The sequence below is a fragment of the Thermobia domestica genome, chromosome 14 (assembly GCF_964235325.1).
Source record: "Thermobia domestica chromosome 14, izTheDome1.hap1.1, whole genome shotgun sequence".
Taxonomy (NCBI): Eukaryota; Metazoa; Arthropoda; class Insecta; order Zygentoma; family Lepismatidae; genus Thermobia; species Thermobia domestica.
The window spans coordinates 173,690,565-173,716,077 of NC_137467.1; the positions used below are offsets into that span (position 1 = coordinate 173,690,565).

Sequence of the window (25,513 nt, forward strand, 5' to 3'; positions counted from 1 at the left end):
TTCACATTTTTTATGCATGATTTGTGTCGCTTTGTGCATCAGTGGGAGAGGGTCAAAATGGACCTTGAAAGTGGAATAGATATGTCTTTTCTGTCATATTTGTAGGTCGTCTTTGACACACTTTCGTTGGCATACAAAACGTGAAAATATGCGCAGAAACGGCAAAAACATGCACTAAACAATGCGAAAAAGCGACCTTGAAATTCGATACTGGTGGAAGAGTGGATCATTTGTCTTCCCACATTGAATGCCCATTTTGACCCACTACCATTGATTCACAAAACGTGGAAATAGGCTTACAAAACGGCAGAAAACGCACAAGGTGATGTGAAGGAAAAGACCTCGAAATCGTTCCTGACGGAAGAGCATTAACTTGTTCCGCCATATTTGTAGGATAACATTGACCCGTTTCCGGTGACGCAGAAAACGAGGAAATAGGCGCACAAAACGACACAAAAAATTTCCATGTAATTAACCTAAATTTCCATTTAAGTTTGTAAGCTTAATTATATGGAAAATTTTATACATTTTTCCTTTACGTTGGTCTACTTTACGTTGATTTGGGACTTTTAAATTTTATTCAGTTTTCCACTGAAAAGTATCTATAATTCAACAAGGAAATAATTATTAATTATAATTATTATCTATATAATTGAATTCATTGTAATTTGTTCCATAACAAACACTTTACCATTTCGTACTAGCTGTTATGCCCGTTCTTCGCATGGATCAGATAAAATATCAATGTAAACGAACTGAACAACGGGAGAACAATTAAGAAACATTTCTAAAATTGGATATATTTTGTGTGAATGTATATCCAACAACGTACATGTGTTTTCAATGGGTAGGCCGATGGGGGCTGAATTTGAACGTATACACTATCGGGGGTGTCACTATACGTCTGAGCAACCCCAATAAATATGGATTCGACACAAATTCTACTACTTTTACATGTCCCGGTGAACCACCCCTCAGACCCCCTTGGTTCGTATTGTGCAAAAATCTCCTCTGGCCCCCACCAATCCCCAACAATTACCGCGAAAACTATAAATGTGACACTAACATTTGCCATTTTCTACTACTTTTTACATATGCCGGTAAAAGTCCCTATAATCCTCTGGTTCCAGTTTTGAAAAAAACAATGCCTGTGGCCCACAGCCGATGGGGGCTGTATTGGAAGTCAACGCCTGTGGAAGTATCACCATTCATCTCAGCGACAGCGAAAACTATGGATTTGACACTAATATCGGTCACTTTCCATTATTTTTACATGTCTCGCAATTCCCCACCCCCGGTGACTCCCGGCCCGCATACAATGGTGGCTAAATTTGAAAATCATCGCTAATGAAAGTATCACCATTGATCTCAGCCACTGCGAAAACTACGGATTTGACATCGGTCTTTGTGGATTATTTTTACATGTCTCGTGATCCCCTTTATAATGCCCCCCTTTCTTAGCTGATGGGGGCTAAATATGAAAGTAAACGCGGTCTTGAGTTTCACCATTGAGCTCAGCTATCTTGAAAACTATGGATTTCACATTAATATCGGTCATTTTCGATTATTTTTACATGTCTCGGAATTCCTCCCTCTGGTGACCCAAGGCCCACATACAACGGTGGATGAATTTGAAAGTCATCGCTAATAGTAGCTAGTGTCGCCATTGATATTAGCAACCACGAAAACTTTGGATTTGACACTAATATCGGTCATTTTGGATTACTTTTACGTTTCGGTATCCCCCCCCCCGTTGACCCACGGCCCGCAGCCGAATACGGTGAATTTGGAAGTTAATGCGATCGGAGTTTCACCATTGATCTCAGCGACCGCGAAAACTATGAAATCGACACTGATATAATTCTACTTTTACATGTCCGGGTAAACGCCCCCCTGAGACCCCCTGGTTCGAATTTTGTTGAAAACGCTTTGCCTTGGTGTGGGACCTGGACCAAGGTATCTTTGATCAAAATTTGGTAATTCTCGGTCAACTTTTCTGGTCCCCAGCCCGGTCCAGGTAAACGTCCAATGGAGACCCCCTAGTAAGGAATTAAAAAAAAACTCTTCGTCTTGGTCTAGGGTCTAGACCAAGCTACCCGTGACCAAATTTTGAAAAGTTTCGGTCCACTCGTCTCGTCCACAGGCCGCACAAAGATAGACAGACAGACACACGAACACACTCTATTTTATTTATATTAGAAAGGTCAGATCCGCCGTTATTGTATTAGTGCGGTGCTTGAGCGACTGATCGTAGAAATTCAAACTCCGATGAGTGATAATTTTATAGGCTTGTTTTATTACAAGTTTAAACTCTTTAGTCAGTAGAGAAGAGGGCGTGAATCATGGGCCAGAGTTGATGACAATGGGTTTTGGTGGGTCTGTGGGTCACAGTGGGTAAGAGTGGTTTATGGTGGGTGGTGGGTCAGAGTGGGTCACGGTGGGTCGTGGGTCACGACGGGTGGTGAGTCAATTGGTCGTGGCTAAAGTTTTCATTGCCCACGCCCTCTCTGAACTACAGTGTTGAAAATTAATCAGTGAAAATCAATTGCAATTGATCAATCAATTGAAAGTAATTGCTGTGGAAATCAATTGCAATTGAATCAATTACCAATTAATTTCAATTGCAATTGAATTACAGAATTCAATTGCAATTACTTTCCACTGCAATTACTTTCAATCAATTGATCAATTGCAATTGATTCTCCTTTTTCAATGGCCAACTGCAATTAACAATTAACCATTACTTATTTCAATTGTTAATTGCAATTAACAATTAAATTTACAGATTAATTGTTAATTGTTAATTCAATTGAAATTTGCCCAACACTGCTACAAATTTCTTCTGAGGCCTGCACAGCATTTGTGTCTGTATCGAAATGAAATTGAAAAATATAGTACAGTTTATTTCATTCATCTTCATGTCACAATTCCTTACGTCTGGCTGTACGAATTTCAATACCTTTTGCACATTATTAGCTTCAACTCCCAGCTGTCAAACGACTTTAGGGTCTTCACTACATCAAAATTAAACTACTGCTAATTTTAAAGTTTTTTTTCTGAAAGATCTTCAAAACAAACAAAAATGTTCGAAAAGCAAAAACGTAGTGCACTAGACAATATTATTTTGCATGTGATACCGTCATCACAACTCATCTATCTGCTTTCGATTTGGAACTGAAGATGGATTTAGCATTTTTTTTTGTTGGTTTTCTAAATAGCGGCATACCAAAAGCAGATAGGTGAATTGTGGTAAAGGTTTCACATGCAAAATCGTATTGTCTAGTTCACTACGTTTCTGCTTTTCGAATATTTTTATTTGTTTTGAAGATATTATAGAAAAAACTCTAAAATTAGTGGTAGTTTAATTTTGCTGTAGTGAAGACCCTGCAGTGAAGTCTGACCAGCTGCGACTCATATACACTTAGATTTAGGATAGTAACGCCATTTTGTGCGCAAACGGTTCAATACTTTTTATACTACTTGATGTTTAAATAATATTTAGTACTTTCGACCGCAATTTCTACATTTAGTAACTGTTTTTTTTTTTTTTTTTTTTTGTAAATTTATAGTGTTCAATAGTGTCTATAATTGTATTTACTTTTTTGTCATTAATAATAATTAATTGTTAGTAACATTATAATTAATGAAAAGAGATAAGGTTACAAAATTAAGATTGATCTTTAAAAGTTATTTAAAAGGTCCATCTTGAACATAAAAACATAAAATGGCGTAGGTAAGCGTATTGGAAGACGCCAATTTCATTTCTCATACGCTGCGTAACGGCGTATTCTGCACAGAGAAAAATCCGCTCTCCGGACAGCGGTATATTGTACAAATATACGGTATCATCTTGCTTACTATAGAAATCAGTACGGAGCATACGTTATCCGTATGCTATATAGCCACTGCCCCTAGATGTTACGTCATGCCGTTGCAGGATGTCTGACTTCTAACAGTTTTCCGTATACCACATGCATATACTTATGTTACCTTCGTCAGCTATATGTTATATACCTCCATTTGTATGTGAGATCCTGACCACCTACATTGTTTCATACTGAAAGTACGCATAGATGGAACACTTATACAGAAAGTATTATAAAACATGCGTTTTCAGTTATACGTCTGCTGTACGTTAAGTGTAAAAACTACAGGAATTACGCATGTAACCTACAATTTTTTTCTCAGTGTGCTACGGCCTGCAGCGAAACTAGTTTTCCCCACGTGGTCAGTAAGTACCTCGCTAACTATGTAAGCGAAAATATTTACATCTTAATTTTTAAGTTTCTTGTGTCAGTGAGCATTGTAAACTCAAACTGTATATCGAGACCTCCTGTATGTCATAAATATTTATCTGTAGGCCAAGAATTTAGAATGTAAAATAGGTGTCATTTCTTTATCCAAAAAAATAGAACAGTCAATTTCCATTTTTCTAACGGTTCCAAAATTTACATTTTATTCATACATTATTGACTCCGTCTGCCTTGAATAAATGAATATGTAATATTTGTACATTCATTTAGCTTTTAGTTTTTCATCTTTTCTTAATAATAATGTGGAATGTACATCGTAATAAAATTCTGGTTTTTCTTTATTTACAGATCTCTCCAAAACTGTGGATTACTCGAAGGCCCCTGGAGAGCTTTAGAACGATTAAAAGAACTCACATCATTGTAAGTATATCATTACTACTATTACCTACAAACTTGGAGAATGTGCATGAATTCGTAAAATTAAAGTTATCAAAAGTATTACCCAAAGTCTGGAATAGATGTTGCAAGAAGGTGTTGAATGCATAAGTCGACTGAAGAAACACCAAAATGGTTATATAGAAAAAGCCGCCCTCCAACAACCACCGAATCGCTCAATTAAAACTAAATGCCCTCAATCTTTCTAAAAAGTACGAGGGATAATGAGGAAGTAAGGTTACAAAGCGTAAAATGAAACGTGTATGCATTATTTCATACAACCAATATACCGTAGCCTACAGACAGTACCCTAACAGCACAATTACATACCAGGCATATGCCTATCATGTTCCTTCAGGTACATGGGAATGTGTCCAGTATGTGCCTTATATACTTCTGAGAAAGAAATCACATGGATGGCAAGTGATAGTCACAGTCTATGTCCGCCCCTAGGCACATGCCTGACATGTACCTGGGGAACATGCCTAGTATATTCTAGGTATGTTCCCCATGTCGTAAGCGTCAATGAACCACAAAATTACTCCCCCAAAATATGTTAAAAAGCCTATATGCGTAATGTGTTTACATTAAGGTGATTCTAAACAACACTTTAAACAAGTAAAAAAAACTTTAGGGGCTAGTCTAGGGTGGACGCGAACCACTAACCTTTGGATTACTAACCGCACGCTCTTCCGACTTGGCCACAGAAGCAATCAAGGGAACTTCGCTTGTAGAGGGATAAATTATTGAGGTCTTTTGCATTCGGCTAATCAGAATGCTCCTTTAACCGCATATATTCGACTATAACCGTTTGGGATCAGATAAAATCTGCTCGCCATGTAATTTTATAACAAATTGGCGATTGATAAAGTTCTTCTCGAGCAATCAGCCAGGTGAAAACTGGTGGATAGGCCAACGTTTCGAGAGCTTCATCGTTCTCATCATCAGGGCAATTATGTAGACATCAGCGGATATAAGTAATATATACTCTGGACTGGCGAAAATGCTGATTCCTGATTGGCTGAAAATGCTGGTTCCTGATTGGCTGATTCAATCTGAAAAGTGGAGCTGTGATTGGCTGGCTGTCTTCCGTAATCCGTGGTACTGATTGGCTGAGGGTTATCTGGATGTTTGTGTGTCGTTTTCTTTGCTGTGGTACTGATGACCGGGTTCCACAGGGGGCTGAGTTGAAATCCAGTGTCTCTATTAACGTTGTTCGGTTCATGAACTATGGCAAGAGATTCGGCTACTATCCTGGTCCAGTAATTGGTGCTCTTGGTAATGATGGATGTGTCCTTAAATAAAACGTTATGGCCCTCTGTTAAACTGTGTTCAGCTAAACCTGATTTTCTGGATGGAATAATCTAATGTAATTTTCATGTTCTCTGCAACGTTGTTCAATGGTGCGTCCTGTTTGTCCTATATAAGCCTTTCCGCATTCACAGGGTATACGATACACGCCTGGTGTCTTTAAGCCCAAGTCATCTTTGATCGGGCGAAGTAAGTTTCTGATTTTTGGTGGCGGCTTGTGTATGGTCTTAATGTTGTTTTTTCAGAATCCAAGAGATCTTTCCAGAAAGTTGTCCAGTGTATGGTAAAACTGCTATACTCAATGGTTCTTCAGTTTCTCCTTTGGATTTCCTCTGTTCAGAAAAGGTCCTTTTCAGGGCCAAACTGATATCATGCTTCTTGTAATTATTCTGGAGTAGCGTCTTCTTGAGATGATCCAGTTCTCGAGGGAGGGATTCTTCGTCTGAGATGTCTTTCGCTCTATGTGCTAGTGTGCTGATGACGGTGTTTCGCTGTGACTTATGATGGAAATTGTTGCCATTGAGATAGAGGTCAGTGTGAGTAGGTTTCCTGTAGACGCTATGGCCGAGACTACCATCGGGCTTCCGGCGGATGAGAATGTCCAGGAATGGCAAGCATCCGTCCTTTTCAATCTCCATTGTGAACTTGATGTTACTATGTTGTTTATTAAGAAATTCTAGGAACAAATGCAGTGTCTTCTCCCCGTGAGGCCAGATGACAAACGTATCATCTACGAATCTATAAAAACATGACGGCTTGAAAGGTGTCAGTTCTAATGCTTTTTGCTCAAAATCTTCCATAAAGAAATTCGCAACTGCTGGTGATAGTGGTGATCCCATGGCGACTCCATCCGTCTGTTCATAGTACTGTCCATCATATAGAAAGTATGTTGAAGTTAGGGTGATTCTGAATAATTCCACAATTTCCGGTGTGAAGTGTTAACTGGTATTAACTGGTGTTAACTGGTATACGCTCTATTTAAATATCCATGTTTCAGAATTCACCGGTACCAGCGAAACGAACGTACCACTATGTCTTAAATGAGTATCCCTATACTTCAACTTCCTTTTTACAGTTCTTTTTATAAATAACGGAGGATGGTAAAACATGGATATTTAAATAGAATACATACTAGTTCCTGTGTAATTCCTTAAACCGCTTGGGATAGGTTCTATAGTTTCTAAGTCAGGGAGTTTTGAAAAGTGATTTTTTGAATTTTCAATGGATCATAACTCTGAAAGGACACGTTTTTCGGTCCATGTTTATTAGAACTTTTTTCTTTCATTTCGTATAAGGAATCGCCTCCCAAAGTTTTTCGGATGATTTACCTACCACCCTATATATATATACAGGGGTGTAGCCAAGGGGGGCCCATCGGGGCCAGGCCCCCCAAATGGTTTCCTGGCCCCTCCAAATGACCAGCTTTTAAAACATTATAGTAAAATTATCTCGCTTCATTCATTTAAAAGTAACAAAGTTTATTGACAATTAATAATTTACGGTAAAATAATATGGAGAAATATTGTTTTTCCATACCGATTGAAAAATAGTATAGTATCTCTTCCTTATACCGATAGAAAAATAGGAATACTTTTTTTGTGAGAGCAGATTACACAATTTACTGCGATTTATATTTTGACAGTTTGAAGACAAACATTTTAACAAGGTATTACAAATACAGCCATAAAACAAAGATACTAAACTGATTTGTAAGTACAGTATATTTTATATGCTTTAACAAGTGTTTTAAAAGACATAGAGGACGGAAAATTTGGTGAGAAACAATGCTTTTATTCAATTTGGATTTCATTCGCTCTCTTTTATTTCTACTCAGTGTAATAAAATAATTATGTTTTTTAGTCATGAATAATAAATAAATATTTTTGTCAGGAAACCATAAAGAAATTTCAAAGAAAATCAATCTTGTGTAGCAGGGGTGCCCACAAGGGGGGGGCTATGACGCAAACTGCGTCATTGAAATATTTGGGGGGGGGTTAAAAATCTATATAAATATGTTTGACGGGGGGGGGGGTAAAATTAATCGAAAAGTTTTTTTTCATGGAAGAATACCTATGGATAGACAATTGCGGGGGGGTGCGTCATGGACATAAGGGGGGGTGGGCACCACTGTTGTGTAGATAGGTTCTGTATACAAAGTCTTAAATTTAAATATAAAGGTAACCCAGAAAAGTTTTCACCCACCACCTTCGAACATCGATATGTCACCTAACCTTGAAGATCAAAAATAGTCCCCATCAGCATCGACGACCTTCTGAAAACGTTCTGGAAGGCCATGCAATCCATCGCGGTGGAACTTGGTGGGCCGTGAAACGAAGAAAGTATCAGGTGCATTTTGGACTTTTACTGGGGATTTGAACTGGCATTTTCTAAGGTGATTGTCCAAAGAATGGAACAGGTGATAATCGGACGGTGCGATACCCGTGGTTGCAATATTGTTTCCCATCCAAGGCGGAAAATGGTGTCCTGAGTCATCCTATCCACGTGGGACTTAGCGTTGCCCCGTAAACGAGGACCCATTTGCAATTCAGAAGTGATGGCTCCAGAGTTTTGAGTTTTTGTTGAGCACAGCTCAACTGCTGACGCTACACAGTTGCATTGCTACTCTTACCAGCTGGTAGCAGTTCCCGATGCACGATGCACCAAACACACAGAAGGGCCTTCTTCTGGTACAGTGCTGATTTCTGCTGTTTTGAAATCGGTTCATGGGATGCTAACCAATGATGATAGTGCCGTGGAGCTTCGTATAGGACACACTTTTTATCACATGTCAAGCCCTATCCAGAAATGTCTCCGAAACACAGGCGACTGGCGCGTTGCCTTCTGGCCCGGAGTCAAAATATGAGAGACCCATCGACCCAACTTGTAGTGCTTCACAAGTTGATGGATGTGCTGCCGAATGGTTTCACCACATACTGAATTGTAGTCCCAGTTCCTCTTTGTACATGTGTTGGTCTTCTGGCACGTGGTGTTTTCGGGTGTTTCGTTGTCGTTCTTAAACTTGTTAAACCATCGCTGCATTGTTCGTGTCGTCACGACACCCTCACGACACCAACTTCTGTCCCGCTACAGCGGCGTTTGACCTCCATTTGAACTCGTTCAGCATACATGCTCTTATGATGCTCTGTGGATGTCCCATGTTCCCTCTGTCTTTACGCAAGTTCACGGTGTGTCTGAATTGCCACAACCAGGTAGTATGTTGGATATACCCACACCAACAACTGACGTTCGCCTTATCTCCACTCGCATTCAACTTACCGTCTGAGGTCCAATTGAACACAGACCTCCACAAAAAGGGACAGAACTTTCTTGGTTACCTTTATAATTATGCACAAAAGTATAGTGTTTGGTCCCGGGCAGTATCTCTTGATTAAGCGTAATAAAAACTAAGTTATATTGAATATAATTTATGAATAATAATAATAATAATAATAATAATAATAATAATAATAATAATAATAATAATAATAATAATAATAATAATAATAATAATAATAATAATAAACACGAAGAAGAAGCTAAAATAGGAAACGAAAATTTTCCTTTCTTTCAGGCCTCAAAAACACTAGCAGCAAAACATTGTTTTGGCTTTGTACATTGTAGCTGGCCCCCCCTCAAAAACGACGGGCCCCCCTACACAAACCTCCTGGCTACACCCCTGTATATATAACCGGTTGTTAAAAATATTAGAATAATATCACGAGTAAAAGCCTACTATTTTGCCAGAAGGGGAAAATCTTATAAGGGACGGGAGCATTAAATACATTTTTCTGCCAACCAATGGCGGTCAAATTGCCAAGTACTTTGCATGAGCACTTATTCTGATGTGTTGAATACAATCAAAGAAGAAAGAAATATTTTCTGCTTTATCAAAATGTTTGTTTGTAAGTTTAAAAGCAGGTGATTTTTGAGGGGGAAAAGTTTATGTCAGATGAAATTCGAATACATGCATCATAGACCAAGGGAAATGGGTATTCGTGCTATTATCGCGTCTTTAAAAATCGTATCAAGTAATGGAGTAACGTAGGTTCGTGTCCAACCAAATCCATCTTTCATATTTCATTACACAAGATATGCTTATGTAGGTCGTGAAATCTCCTTTTGTTGAAATGTTGCTAATTGTTGCATGTATTTAATAAACCATACTTTTTTTTTTTTTTTTTTTTTTAAGCTGGAGAATAAAAGAACTCTCAGCACGTGAAGACAAATTGAGAACTTTTCTGTTATTGACCTCTTTCTAATACTCCACTAACACTGTACAACTTCTTGTGGTACGCGACTAGTACGTAGTAGTAGTGTATTCTAACCTCACACGCCCCGATCTTGCATGTTGATTAGATCGGAATATTTCATGTTCATTGAATAGCCGTGACATTTTTTTTTTTTTTTTTTTTGTTGGTAAAAGGAGGAACAATGTTACTATGTTGCATAAATTGCAATTTTTTTTGTTTTACTTTCGGGCAACAAAGGATTTTGGTTTGATTTAATTTAACGTCCCACAGTTATGCCTGCTGGGCTAAAGGAGACGTGAACCTACTGATTATGAGAAGAGAGTATGGCGATGGTGAAAAAAAAATCAAATTCGAGAGTTCAACAGATTTGCATGTATCGTACTGTAACTACATGCTTAAAAAGATATCAGTGACGACGCCACATTTAATTCCTTGGGGGTAGGCAAACGGAGGAACAGAAAGGTAATTGTTCTTTTGTAAAAATGAAATATGTTAAGTTTTACGTCTCACGTATATGCCGGCTAGGCTAAAGGAGATGGTGATGATGAGAAAAGAATGAAATGGTGTAATGAAGAAAGTGGGTGGAAACGGGAGAACCCCGAGAAAACCCACGCACACGGTATTTGTCCACCACAAAGTTCACTTGGCGCGAGCTGGGATAGAACCAAGGAATCATACGCCACAGGTGAACGCTCTACCACTTTTTTTTAAAAGTTAACTGACTCACCGAACATGTCTCAGTAACTTACTTGAACTACTTACTACTTAATTTTACTTGCTTTACTCGTTTACTTGACTTCTTTCCAATCACCTAGAATGACAGGGACACGAACACAGAAACATCGAGGACAGTTAAAATCACAAAGGCTCTTCCACCGGGAATCGAACCCGGGACCCTATACACTAGAGGCGCACATGCTAGCCACTAGACCAGCAAGGAGGGCACTGAGTCACCGCTGCCCACTGGTCTTTTGTGTACTAAAGGGTAGTTTAAGGTGGATCACTAGGTGTTCTCGGTGCTATGCTAAACGCTGCTTGAATAGTGCCGCGTTGCCAAATAGTGTCGAGTGTTACTGACGCCAGATAATAAATTAAGTAATGATGGAATTCTGCTTGGATAATTACTGGAGAAATTAGTTTTCGACCTTTCCCGCAGTTTACAGCTAAGTTCCGCTTCTCAAACTGCAACGCTAGAATCCAAGAATTTTCTTATTATGACTACCATAGTAAACGTTCAAATTTGGCAACAACGCATTATGGCGTTCAGCGCAAGTTTCTTATCAAAATGTGTTTCCTTAAATGTAAATTAATATTTAAATAAAATGTGAAACATAACACGAAAAACGATCAAACAATATATCTATTTCGTAATAAGATCGTTACTTTAAAATGCTTTACGCATAGAAATAAACATTTCATAAAACTGAGCACTTCTAGTAAGATCTAAAAGCGAGTGCCATCTTGTGTGCTCATTGAAAAACTAATAAAATATGCATCTTTTATTTGTTATCTTTTTCGATATCAAAAGACACAACCAAATAAATGAGTATCTTGTGTTGTAGCTGAAACATAACTCTATCTTACAGTACAATATTTATAATATGTAACGTTTCATTGTGCAGTAGTTAAGTGAATGATCTAAAATATGTATTGACTTCCGGGTGGTGATCCGCCTTAATATTATTTAACCTACATCAGTGGCGGATATAGCTTGGAGTCTAGAGCCCCCCGTCTGCCCCAGTTTCGGAGCGACAAAAATAATTGAAGATATTATATATTTATATATTATGACTAAGTTGGTCGTTGATATTGTGGACCTGAAATATTGTTTTCTACATTGCATAACAGAAAAACAATAACTGAAACTATATCTAATGTTTCAAAACTTTTCCAATAAAGAATAAAAGGCTTACTATAAACTTTCAAAGATATATGCAATGCAGTGTGTAAAACAATATTTGAGGTCCACAATATCAACGACCAACTTAGTCATAACATTCCTCGGGAGAGAGTTAAGAGTCCTCATCCCGGCGAAATTAAAATACCGCTAATTTTACAGTAATTATGTGATATCTTCAAATAGATAAAAGATAATTGAAATATGGAACAAGAGCGCCCTAGACAATATTATTTTGCGTGAGGTACCGTTATCACAAGTCACCTAGTGGCTTTCCGTTTTCAGCTGTTTAGAAACGCGTAAATAAATGCCGATTTTCAAAATGGCTCGAAATCGAAAGCAGATAAGTGAGTCGTGATAACGGTATCTCATGTAAAATAATATTGTCTAGGACGCCCTTGTTCCACATTTCGATTATCTTTTATCTATTTGAAGATATCACAGTGTAAAATTAGCGGTATTTTAATTTCGCCGGGATGAAGACTCTTAAGTTGTATACTTCTGCAGGACCCATGAAAAATTGTAAACTCATGATATATCTATCATGGATGTGTTTTGGCTGGACCCCCAGCTTTTACCTTCTAAATCTACCACTGACTTCCACTACAATACATATGTAGGGGGTGCAGACGTATCTACACTCTGTAAAGAAAAAATAGCGACACCTCAATTCTCAAGCTAACTTACACAGAAAAAAATAGTTGAAGCCCGTTAGAAGAGAAATAGAAGGAAATGAAGAGTGGGATAGTTCATTTGCGTTATCTGTGACACCTGTGATGTACGACATCGCTTGCCAATTGTTTGTGTATCAGTAATATTTTCGCTAGATGGCACTGAGTGCGTCTCGTAAATTATTGTAGTGAGCATTTTGCATTGCATTTGTGATGTATAGGCTGAGGTAAATAGCATGTTATGATTGTTCTTTGCTTTCTCATTGTTTAAACAGTGTCAAGTGGCAAAATTGTTGTTGTGCAGCGTTGTTTGTGTGTGATATTGTTGCTACATGTGGACTGTAAACAAATAAGATGAGTAAGAAATGTGACTTATTGCCATGTGAACAAGACATAATTATTGCTTTGCGCAGCTAAGGCAAATCTCTAAGGGAATAGATGGAATACTGAAAATCCATGATTCTACGGCAGGAAGAGTAATCCACAAGTGGAAACAGCATATCAAATCGTCCCTTCGTCAACAGTGTGTAAGAAGAAAGAAAGCATCACCCAGAGCAGATTGCTAAATGAAATCAATAGCACTGCCGATTTCCCCAAAAATCAATTCTGTAGTTTGACATGATCTTGGAACTGCAGTTACTCGTACAACTGTATTGTCTTGACTGTATGACGAGGATATTACAAAGAAGAAACCGCGTAGAAAGTCCAAACTGACAAAACACAGAGGACTTCAACATGTAGTTTTGTGAGTTGATATGCAACTTGGACTTATGACAACTGGAAGCACGTCGTTTTCTTCGTTGAAAAGAAGTTTAGAATAGAGGGAAACGATGGTGGTGTGAAGTTGTGGATACGAACAAGCAAGGAACTTGACAAGGATTTTGTTTAAGAGATGAAATATTCAGTTACTGAGTGATGGTATGGGCTTGGTTCACCGTTAAAGACATCAGACCAACGGATATATGTGAAGGATCGTTTGATGCACGAAAATATCTTCAAATTCTAGTACGTAAAGTTCTTACAACAGCTAAAGACGACTTTTCTGAAGAAAATTTGGACTACTTCCTTTTCCAGGACGATAATACTTCATGTTACCGAGCGAAAATCGTTAATACGTGATTCAAGAATATGACTATTTAGAGACTCTGTGGCCTACAAACTCACCTGACATGAATTTAGTTGAAAATTTGTGGATCAATATGAGTAGAAGATTCAATAGACAACTATCTCAAACAGAATGGAATTCAAGGAACAGATAATCCGGGTGTTATTCCGTCAAATCGAGGTTGCATTGGCAATAGCCTTGTTACCAAAGGGCTCCGATGATTCGCTGCACTGCAGAAAGCCAATGGTGCACATACAAAATACTAGTTTGGTGTATGGTACTTCCCGATGTTTGCACATAATATGTCTTACCCTTAAGAAATTCCATTTCTTGTTTTCTGCTATTGTTGTTGATCTTTTTCAGTTTTATGTATAACTCTTCCTATAAACGATTTTGCTCAAAACACACATAGCTACTTATATATGCATATAAATTCATTAAATTCATGTCAAAAGCCTGAAACTCTGGCGCAAGTATTAAGAATTAACTGCTCATTAAGAATATGCATTGTAATATTATCAGGAATTCATGTGAAAAATCATATTGATTAAAGTATGTTGCGAAAACCATATTCGAGCAAGTGTCGCTATTTTTTCTTTACAGAGTGTACCAGAAGCCGGAGCTTTGAATATTTATCCACCTTCTCATCCCAAAACAAGTGCGCTCACTTGCCTAGAGACCGAACCGTTTAACATAACCAGACCAAACTTAAGATTTTTTTATAAGACTCTCTAAACAGCAGGAACAGGGGTTTTGAATTTTCTTCCTATCCTCAAAAATAGGGATATTTTACTAGAAGGTGAAAACATATGTGATTTTCTCATAAAGGACTCGAACAATTTTGTATAAATTTCAGAAATCAAGATATCATTAACAGGAAACAGTCTCCCTGCAGGAAAAGAAACGTGCATTGTAAAAAATGAGGTGTTGAAACAACACAAAATGACTACCACTTTAGCGTGTTATTTCTGTGTTAATTCAGCACCAAGCACATCGCTTTCCGAGCATATCAGAAAGAACTCGTTACTACCTGGGAGAATTTGCATTGATATTTATCGTTTAATATGAGCAAAGCTTTGCGAAATATATTTGGCACTTATGCCAAGTAACAAATAATGTTCTATGTTTTCTATAATCAGTCACAATAATATTGTTGTAAACCTGTGAATCGTCTGACAACAGTTACATAGGCAACAGTTCTGCCATCTTCTATTCATACGTGCTAAGACACAAGAATAGCAGATAAAGAAAGTAGATGGAAGCACTGCTATCTGTGTAACTGTTATCAGATGATTCACAAGTTTACAACAATATTATTGTGATCGATTACAGAAAACATAGAATGTTATTAGTTACTTACCATAAATACGAAATATATTTCGCAAAGCTTTGCGTATACCAAACAATAAAAAAACAATGCAAATACTCACAGCCAGTGATGATGTATTTCTGATATACTCTGAAGGAGATGTGCTTGGTGTTGAATTGACACACAAGTAACACGCTGAAGTGGCAGTCATTATGTGTTGTTTTAACACCTCACTTTTTGCTGTGTGATAGTGGGACGAGGAAGTACAAGAAGCTATTAACTCGAACAGTGAAGCAAAGAAAAAGTGGGATCCTTCCAAGAAAGAAGAAGATAAGTGTTGCTCCGAGGCGGCTAATAAGGAAGAAATGAGGACAATGAGTAGAGCAAAAATGTAAGCTTGGGATGGAATGTATGACGAACTCGAAACACCAGGTGGAGTAAAGAAGCTATACAAGTTGCAAAAACTAGAGACAAGGCAAAAAAAAAAGGATATTACTCATGTTAGGCAAATTAAAAATGACCAAGGATTGATGCATAAAGATGAAGAGAGAATTGAAGAAAGACGGACCAGTTATTTCGGAAAATTTTTAACTTAAGAAAATCCGAGAAAAGTTTTCAGCGATGGAATTCCAAATCTTGGAGCAACATCATGGGTAAGTCGCGAAGAAATAGAGAAAGCGTTAAAGAAAATGGAGACGGGAAAGTGATTGATCCGGAGGCATACCTGTAGAAGCATGGAAGAATTTTTGATCAGAACATGTAGTTACAGTATGGGATCTGACGCAGGGGCGGATTTAGGATTTTAATTTTGGGTAAGCCCGCTCCCTCCCTTACGGATATATATACATTTGATTGATTAATGATAGTAGGAAATTACTTTCACTGTACTAGTTGATGCTATTTGTTAAATAATTATCTACCATTAATATAAATAGTGGAAAATTTATTTACTCTTTGTTGTATATTTTAGCGTTTATATATTTTTCAAATATTTGGGTAGGCCTGTGCCTACCCGGCCTACCCGCTAAAGCCGCCACTGATCTGATACAAAATTTATGAAAAGTAAAAGTGAATGGAGGGATAGTGTTACCTTCTTTCAAGAGAAGGAAGATGTATAGGACTGTGAAAACTACAAAAGAATCAGACTAATGTCACATACCGTGAAGATTTGGCAGAAAATTGTAACCTGGGAGACTAAGGGAAGAAACGTCAGTTAGGAGAACAATTTGGATTTACGCCAGGAATGAGTGAGTACAACGGACCCAATCGAGACGAAACGACTTCTACAAAATTGTTGACAATCTACAACTTGAAAATCTATTTCTTTTCTCGTTGGTACAGCCCCATAACTTAGATTTTTCCTGGGGAGGGGGCAAACATTAATCCGCGTATTTGGACCCCCTAGAAAAAGTTGTTTTTCTAATTCTTGGGCACCTCTTTCCATCTTTCTCTTACTCTTTATTGGTCCCCTGGAACCTGTGAAACCCTCCTGCACTTCAGGTCTGTGGGGCCATTTGTTACGCCCCTAGACCCGTTCTATATATGACAAATTAATTAAGGTGACAATATTGACAAACCTCAAAACCATACCAATATATATTATTTGGAAAACCCCTAATAGTAGACATTTTTTTTTTTTTACTGAAATGGGCCAACGACTCATTTTTGTTTTATTTATCTTTAGTGTGCTATTCTGTTTATGTAATAGGGGGCGTGGTAGCTCAGTGGTAGAGCGTTCACCTCCGGTGCTTGGGGTCCCTGGTTCGATCCTGGATCGCCGTGTGAACTTTGTGGTGGACAAACACCGTGCTCGTGGGTTTTCTCGGAGTTCCTCCTTTTCCTCCCACTTTCTTCATTCTACCATTTCACACATCTCTCATCATCACCGTCTCCTTTAGCCTAACCGTCATAATCGTGGGACGTAAAACAAAGATTTCATTTCATTTCATTTTCTGTTTATGTAATGTAGTGAACCTGTTTGATGCTTCATTCATAATTTCATGTTCGTATTGCATATGGAGTAAGAAAATTGTGTCTTAAAATGCCCCTCCCCCTTGAACAGCGGGGAGCTTCCCTGGGGAGGGCAATTGCCTCCCACAAATTGGCCCTGCGTAGGTGCCACCATCAGCTAGTATATCTACATTTCGGTATGAGTAATATCGAAATTTTGGCATTCAAACTTAGGTACTGATACCGATTTCGGTATGTTTTAGTTCTACTCTAAAGTCTTATTATATTTTTAACTTTTTATAAGATCTCCACGTTTATAAGTAATGATAATAGTAATTGTATAATGAAAATAATGGTTTTAAACTTTTCTGTTCTAATAGACACTTGCCAGCCTTATTAGAGCTAATTTTCGCCTTACGATGATTTAATTATTTGTCCCAAAAACAATTGTGTAATTCATGACCTGGCAACCTGTTTCTTTAGATTCGTAAAACGTAACTCTGTATGTACTAGTTCATATAAATGTACGTATTATTCATTTCTTCTGGTTGATAAGAATCGATTATTCTCTGCTTGGCCTACTATCCCTCATCCTGCTCTACAGAGAAAAACAGTTTTATGTCTTTTGGAGTTCGCTTCCCGACTCCGTGATATGTCTTCCCTCTGTTAGATCACGTGAGATAATTGTATTCACGAAAGCTACAGTCTTTCTCTTCTTCTTCTTCTTCGTTTGTTCATAATGGATAGCGTAAAACAAAGAAAAAGAAGAAGATCGCCTAGCGCCTTTTCTACAATTTACGACCGAATTAAGTAAAATGCTTTTGAAAAATCAGGGCTGTTTTCAAGTTCAGCATGCGACAGAAAGAACTTCTCTAGTTGCGAAGCTAATAAATTAAAAACTAATAATTAAAGAATTTGGAAAGTTGAGTACGTATTTGGAAAATCGGGTAGGGTAGAAAGTACTCGCCGACTTGGGAGGGGCGTAGCTTCGGGTGTGGAGCTTATACAGTGGTGTCGTCAGGACCGAATCTAAAGGGATATGCGGTGTAACACCTCCACTCAAAATTCATTCGGCAAGTTCTAGTTTCTGAGGGATTTCACATTGAAGGTTTGGAAAATGGAACGCAAATGAACACATGTGTTTACGTTTAATCAGAATCAGAATAAAATGGCGCGACCATATTTACTTGGCAACAGTGCAAATAACACTGCAACCTACCACAGGCGAAGCCAAGGATGAAATCTAGCGTTTGGTGTAAAGCCAACCTGAGAAAAAATACAAAAATATTGCAGTTACTTATTGACTTATCCTCGTATGCAATCCATAGTTTTCTGGGCAACTGAGATGAATAGTGCCGCTCCAGATGCCGTCTTAAGTACGAGTTCAGCCCCATAGGCATGGGGGGAGGGGAAGCTAGGAAAGAGGTACCATTTAGGGATGGACAGAACCGGTTTTTATTTTTAAAAAACGGAAACCGGTTTCTAGAAAAACCGAAATCCGAAAACCGACATTTTGGTTTTCTCGAAAACCTGTTCCGTTTTTCCTAAAAAAACGATTCGATTTTTCACCGAAACCGGTTTTGGTTTTCTCCAAAACCAGTTCGGTTTTTTCACCGAAACTGGTTTCGGTTTTCCCTGAAACTGGTTTCGGTGAAAACTTTTGGAAAACATATAAACGATTTCTGTGGAAACGGAATTGGTTTTCAAAGAACAACTAAACACTATTCTGATCTCAAATAGAACTAATTTTGAAAAAAAATCTAAGCGGTTTTGAAGAAAACTGAAACCAGATCCGGTGAAAACGGAACCGGTTTCGGTAGATAAAACCGAATCAGGTTTGCAGAAAACCGAAAGCGGTTTCAGTGAAAACCGGTTTTTGAAAATTTTCAAAAAACGCTTTCGGTTCTCCTAAAAACCGAAAAATCGGTTTTAGTGCCCACCACTGATACCATTACGAATTTTTGTCATTACACTAGTATTGAAATGCGATTCTAAGGGGGAAACGGTTTAAATGCTTTGCATAAACTTATTCTCCCCGTGCAAAGAAGGGACACTTCTGCTAGTAAATACATAAATTAGAATTTCCCCTCTAGTCCTCCTACAACCTGATACAGTCCCAAATTTTGCAAATCCTGGCGAACTTCCTGGAAGTAGTTATGCAAAAGATGTCATGCTCTGTTATATTCGCAACATAACTTGGTGAGGGAGTTTACAAAAATATTCCTCAAACCGTTTTTCTAGCGTGATATTACGCTATCAACTTAATGAAAACATTCCTTAAATATATATATATGCACACTACACATTTTGATCAGCTTCTCGTACGGGCTTTTTGTTTCTCATTATTTTAGGTTAGTTTTGCACGCGAATCCATTTTCTTCTTCTTCTTCTAAATCTTTTGTGTCAAAAGTTTCCGTGTTTTCGCTTCATTATTTTGTGGTCCGGAGGCTCGCCTGTCACGTTCACGGCAATATCTAACAAAAGAACATCAAACAACTTCCGATTTTTTCTTTTCTTTCTTGTAATTTGTAAAAAACGTAGTGGTTTGGAACTAACGAAGAAAATTCTATTTTTTTTTTCCTAAATAGAAATAGTTCTTTGTTGTTGCCTGGGCAATTTCTTGGTATTTGGTAGTTATTGTTGTTTATATTTTGTGTCGATGGCGGAAACTGAAACAAAATTCCATCTCTTGAGGCAGAAATTCTCTTGACACACTAATTACAAAAGTTAAAAACTTACAAAATATAAAAAATTAAGCTACTCTGTAATACTAATTTTCCGCAATATACAAATTACTTATCCGTAAGCATCGATCTTCTACATTTAGGAATAGTTTAGGAATAAGAATTTCCCCATAGAGTTCTCTGGTAGGGCTGGGTTAGGGTGACCAAATCGTCAACTAGAAAAAACGGGACACCTTTTATTTCTGTATAGGTTGCTCCCCTAAATATTTTTTTACCCTCTCTGTTCTCCCTCTTTTTGTATCTCTCACAAAAAGGGCAAATTTTCACTTTTTCGTTTTAAAACCTATTGAATAGGTTGTGGAATTAATTAGATAATAAGTAACTATCAGCAGCTAACAAAAAATGAAATATTTGAAAACATTACTAAAAATATATGAGCGCTCAAATCTATCACCGACAGGATTTATAATTACGCTCAGTATCGGATTCTAACTCCTTTTATTTGCATTTTCTTACTTTTAAACATTATTTCATTTACAACTAGTTTTCTTATTACTTTCACTTTTATAGTTCTATACTTCTGGTCACCTTTCGTAAATGAAAGTATGTTACATCTTAGTCAAATCACGAAAACACTGTACTGTACCGATGACAGCGCCTCTTCCACCGCCCGATACAGAGAGTAAAAAACAGTGCAGCCACCACATCCAATATTGCAAACGTAATGAAGTTGCTCAGTAATTAGACACATTCCAATATAATCACATAGCTTAGAAAATAATAATATAAATGAGGAAATTTTAGCGATTCGAAAGGTTTTTTGTACCCAATGTACGTAAATACGGGACATTTTGGCGTCCCGGGAGAAGTTTTCGGGACACCGGGAATGGCAGTGAAAAAACGGGACAATCCCGTTTTTACGGGACGGTTGGTCACCCTAGGCTGGGTAGCTGAACGTTGTGGGCTATGCAGAAAGCATTCCGTTCGAGGATTCCTAGCTTTTCGTAAAAGGAATCAGGTGCAGAAATCCAGGCAGGAAACCTCGTATGTGAGAACTGGACGAATGAATGCTTTGTATGGTCGGGTGAAGTTCCCAGGTCGTACCTGTCCAGTGCTTCAGAAGGTTTATTCGCTGCTAGATTTGGCAGCTGTAAATTAGCTTTCCACGTTAAGTGAGTATAATAAATTATGCCTAGATAACTGACGGTTGGAATGATTGGCGTATCGTGAACCTGAAGTGAGAGCAACGACGGGTTTTGATGGACCTTAGAACGTTTGCGAGGTGGAATGAATCGCTTGGTGCACCAACAAGTGAAGCGATTAATGGCCTCTAGTAAACTCTGATTAACACGTTCAGCCTGACATCTGATAGTAATGAATAAGCTTTGCCTTTCAAAAAGCCCGACGTGAGCCACCGGTGGTGCATGCCATTCTTTCTTCAGCGTATTCAAAATATCGTATTCAATATTTACACTTAACACAGTGCAATAACATAGAAAGTCCATATCACTGTTCTACTTTTCTAATTAAAAACCCAAAAGCAACTTATAGCGATGAATAAAGATCGTGTACCACCGGTGGCGCACGTCGAGATGAACGTGTTAATTTGACGAATAGTGTTTCCCAAGGCTAGAAAAGCAGTATCGCCTGCATATTGAAATAAATAAATGCCAGGGGTGAAGCGAAGGAAAATCGGCCAAAATATTATGTACAATAGAGGTGATAAAGCAGAACCTTGAGGTACTCCTGACAGGAGGAATATAGGAAGAGAGCAGTGGCGGCGATTGGACGTTAAAAGTGAGGGGGAATACAACATCTGCATATTTGTATGCCAATGTTAGTTTCCCAGGTTGATGCTAACATTTTGTTTGACGAAAGGTTCAATAACTAATAGGATACTGTCTTTTTTCAGTTAAAATATTTCATATTTCATATTTTATTAAGTAAATTGACAAGAGCAACGCAAGTAGGCACTAGCTCTTAAACAACGAAGGTGTAAGAAGAGATTTGATTCCTTGCTCATGAACATTTTCAACACTTTAACCGAAACATGAGTTTCAGAAACGTTATGAAAAACACAAGGTCTCAGAGACCCATAAGTCAATTTTGTATTATATTTTCTTTGAAATGTATTAAAGGAAAATCGGTCAAAATATTATGTACAATAGAGGTGATAAAGCAGAACCTTGAGGTACTCCTGACAGGACGAATATAGGAAGAGAGCAGTGGTGGCGATTGGACGTTAAAAGTGAGGGGAAATACAACATCTGCATATTTGTATGCCAATGTTAGTTTCCCAGGTTGATGCTAACATTTTGTTTGACGAAAGGTTCAATAACTAATAGGATACTAATAGGATACTATAATAAAAGGGTCAATTAAATTTAAACACCATTGTGTTTTAAAATTTATCACTGGGTCTCAGAGATCCATGTTTCGATTAAAGTGTTAAAATTCTGTCTGGAAAATTGTGTTATCAGAATATTTAATAACAAATTTGCAAACCAAATAAATAGAAAGGATAATATTAATCATAGTAATGAATAACAAGTCTTGTTTTGTAGATGTTATACTGAAACTGGGGGTAATTGAACAACTTAATTTTTAATTCCACACATGCTATTAAATGTGTTATTACTGTTAGAAAATGAAAGACAGTAAATACTACAAGCATATGTTACTACATTTAAAGCAATATTTGCTTTTGCAGCTTCCCGAAACATGTTCGTTGCCATTAGGTGCAGTTTTCACTTTCTTGGAACACATCAAAACACAACAATACTTACAAGGAAGGGTCACGCAGTGGCTCCGCTGAGATCCAAACGAGACAATTGTGTTTGCGTTTGATATGTTATAAGTAGATGAATCCCAAAGTTATACGTGCCACGGGGCGGAATATTGTGAGTTACAACATATTTTGTAATATAAGAACTACAAAAAAAATACCTGACAGAGTGGTTTAAATCGAGTCATTTGTTCGGAAACGGTTGGATAAGTGGAAAACTCGACCAACACGTATCTTATCATTTTCAACGACAAACTTTTCGGGGTGAAAAACTTTGTCCCAGGATCCCCCGCAGGGTCCCAGACGGGATCCAACTCAAAATTTTCAAATAGCAAGGGGGATTAAGTAGCACATCATTTGAAAGCTGTTTGAAAATGAAAGAAAATGCAGCAAGTCTCAACTCTCTACAACAACCATGTACAAAATGGCGGAGGGTCAAAATGTAAACAAAAACTTAATTGAAAAGTACATGGTCACCCCTATGAATCGGAAACGGTTAGACAAATGTGAAAACAGGAAAGGAAGTGTGGCATTATTTACAAAGTACAACGATTTAAGTGAAAACGTCTTGTCCCAGGGTCCCAGGTGGGGTCCAACTAAAAAGTTTCAAATGGCAAGAGAGGTAGGACATCGTTTGAAAGCTCTTGTTAAGTGAAAGAAGATGGAGCACATTACGACTTTCTACGACAACCCTGTCCAAAATTGCGGTGGGTCAAAATGTAAACTAAAGCTTAATTAAAAATCTATGGCCACCTTGAATCCAACATGGCCGCTTAAAACCTATAACGAAAGGATAAGCATATCAAACTACTGAAGTTAGGAAAACAAACTTGGCATTAATCTTGATTAGTAAGTGACTAAAATATGCAAAATGTTCAAAAACGCGACATCTTGACTTCAAAATGCCTCACTATGTATCGAACGCATATCCAGCTCACACCACTGGAGTTGGAGAAGCCAACGTTTATGGTTAATAATAGATATCCACAAAATATCAAAGAGTATAATCTCCAATCCAATATGGCTGCCAGCGTGAAAAATGAGTTTGTATATAAATATGTTATTTCTTGGAATACCGTGACCAAACCAACAAAGTTTGACGCAGCTCGATGTACTGAAATGACTTACACATGTTTTTTACTACTCGCTAATCTTGCAAATGATTTTTTTTTTTTTGTATATTTGGTATTGCTTGAAGTATTGCGATCAAACCAACAAATGATATACAAATGTAACCATCACGAATACGTTACAATAGAGCCCCAACCTACTGGTGCAGCAAGTTCTTTCTGTGTGAACTACGTATGACAAAATTAGAAAAATACCCGAAGGTATTCAACTTTTGTTTAGCAGTATGAGAAGGAAGTCCGATTTGAGAGAACTGTGACGAACGTGCATGAAGAACAAAACATATATGTGTTGTTACCGAATGAAATAATAGTCGAAGTTAATCGAAATTCAATTGTTCTTTAGTCTTCCTATTATTTCTAAATACGAAATAGAGAAAAATAGAGATTTAGATTTGTACTGTTATGAATGACATAGGTTTTAAGCCATTACGTACTTTTAATACGTACAATAACATTTCCAAATGAGACTATAGAGCGTTCAAAAAGTCTCTATACACGCGAATCGTGGGGGTGGGGGACATTTGGAGGCTCATGGGGGACATTTCCAACATTTGCTGTGAAAATGTGTGTGTATATGCTATGCCCTGTACATAGTGCTTTTATGCCATAAAATATAATAAATTTTGAGTAAAATAATTTTCTCGTTGCTTTGAATATGTGACAATGCAGGTGTATAGAGACTTTTTGAACGCTCTATATATACGTTAATTGATTATTTCAAAAAAGTGGGGGCAACTGCTTTCTTTTGCCCCTTCCTAATCGCCGCCCATTGATGAGAAAGTTAGTGTTTCAATAGTAACTGCAGCATAACATGATTTAATTTAAGAAATTACAGCGAGAAAATCCAGTACGGTGGTCCGTACCTTTCATTCCCACACATAAAGACGATATTAAACAAATGGGGTTCTTAAAATTAATTTCTCTTTTCGTATGAATAATTTATTGGCACATTTCTTACAACCTGTGATTGTAACCTTGTTCAGTGTCAAAACTCATGTTTCAACTGCAAAAATAAATAAAATAAAATAAATAATAATAGTAATAATGTGAAATGTATATGTGTAGTCTATCTATAGTGAATTAATAATTATTTTTACATATCTCAATTTCACTCCCCCTCCCAGAGTGCTAATGACGGCTGAACTTGAACTTAAATGGCATTTAGAGTGTCATTCTTTACTTAAGGAACCCAGAAAACTATAGATTCGATATTAAGATCGGTTGTTTTTAAATCATTTTTATGTCTGCCACTATTACTTCACTCGGAGTGTTCAATGGGGTCTTGTCCCCATTTGGTGCTGGACTTGGATTGAAACGACATCAGGACTGCCATCAATCAGGTTAGTGAAGTTTAAAACTAATTATTCGACATTAATATCAGTCTTTTCGGTTTTTTTTTTTACATTTCAACATTTCACCCCCCCCCCCCCCCAATCGATGCCAATCAGGCTTATATAGGACTTGGGAAGCATCGGGAACGTCACTTTATCTGAGCGACCCTGGAAACAATGGATTCAATACTAATATCGGTCGTTTTCGATCAATTTATATGACTTCCCCTTCCCTTCCCTACGAGCGCTAGGGATCTTACCCCAACTGGGAGCTGACCTTAAAATTAAAGGGCGCCAAAACTGTCCCCAACCAACTTAGAGGTCCCGAAAACTACGGATTCGACATTCACATCGGTCGTTTTCGATTATTTTTATATCACCCTTCCTACTCCTCTTAGGTGT

General features: G+C 37.7%; 1 protein-coding gene across 1 annotated transcript in view; it reads left to right on the plus strand.

The window, feature by feature from the left end:
* The window catches only part of rk (G-protein coupled receptor rickets), a 604,059-nt gene that overhangs the window by 503,150 nt on the left and 75,396 nt on the right, over window positions 1–25,513 (plus strand). Inside the window, exon 4 of the mRNA XM_081739199.1 lies at window positions 4,602–4,673. Within this exon, the coding sequence (XP_081595325.1) occupies window positions 4,602–4,673 (72 nt within the window). The remainder of the gene's footprint in view (window positions 1–4,601; window positions 4,674–25,513) is intronic.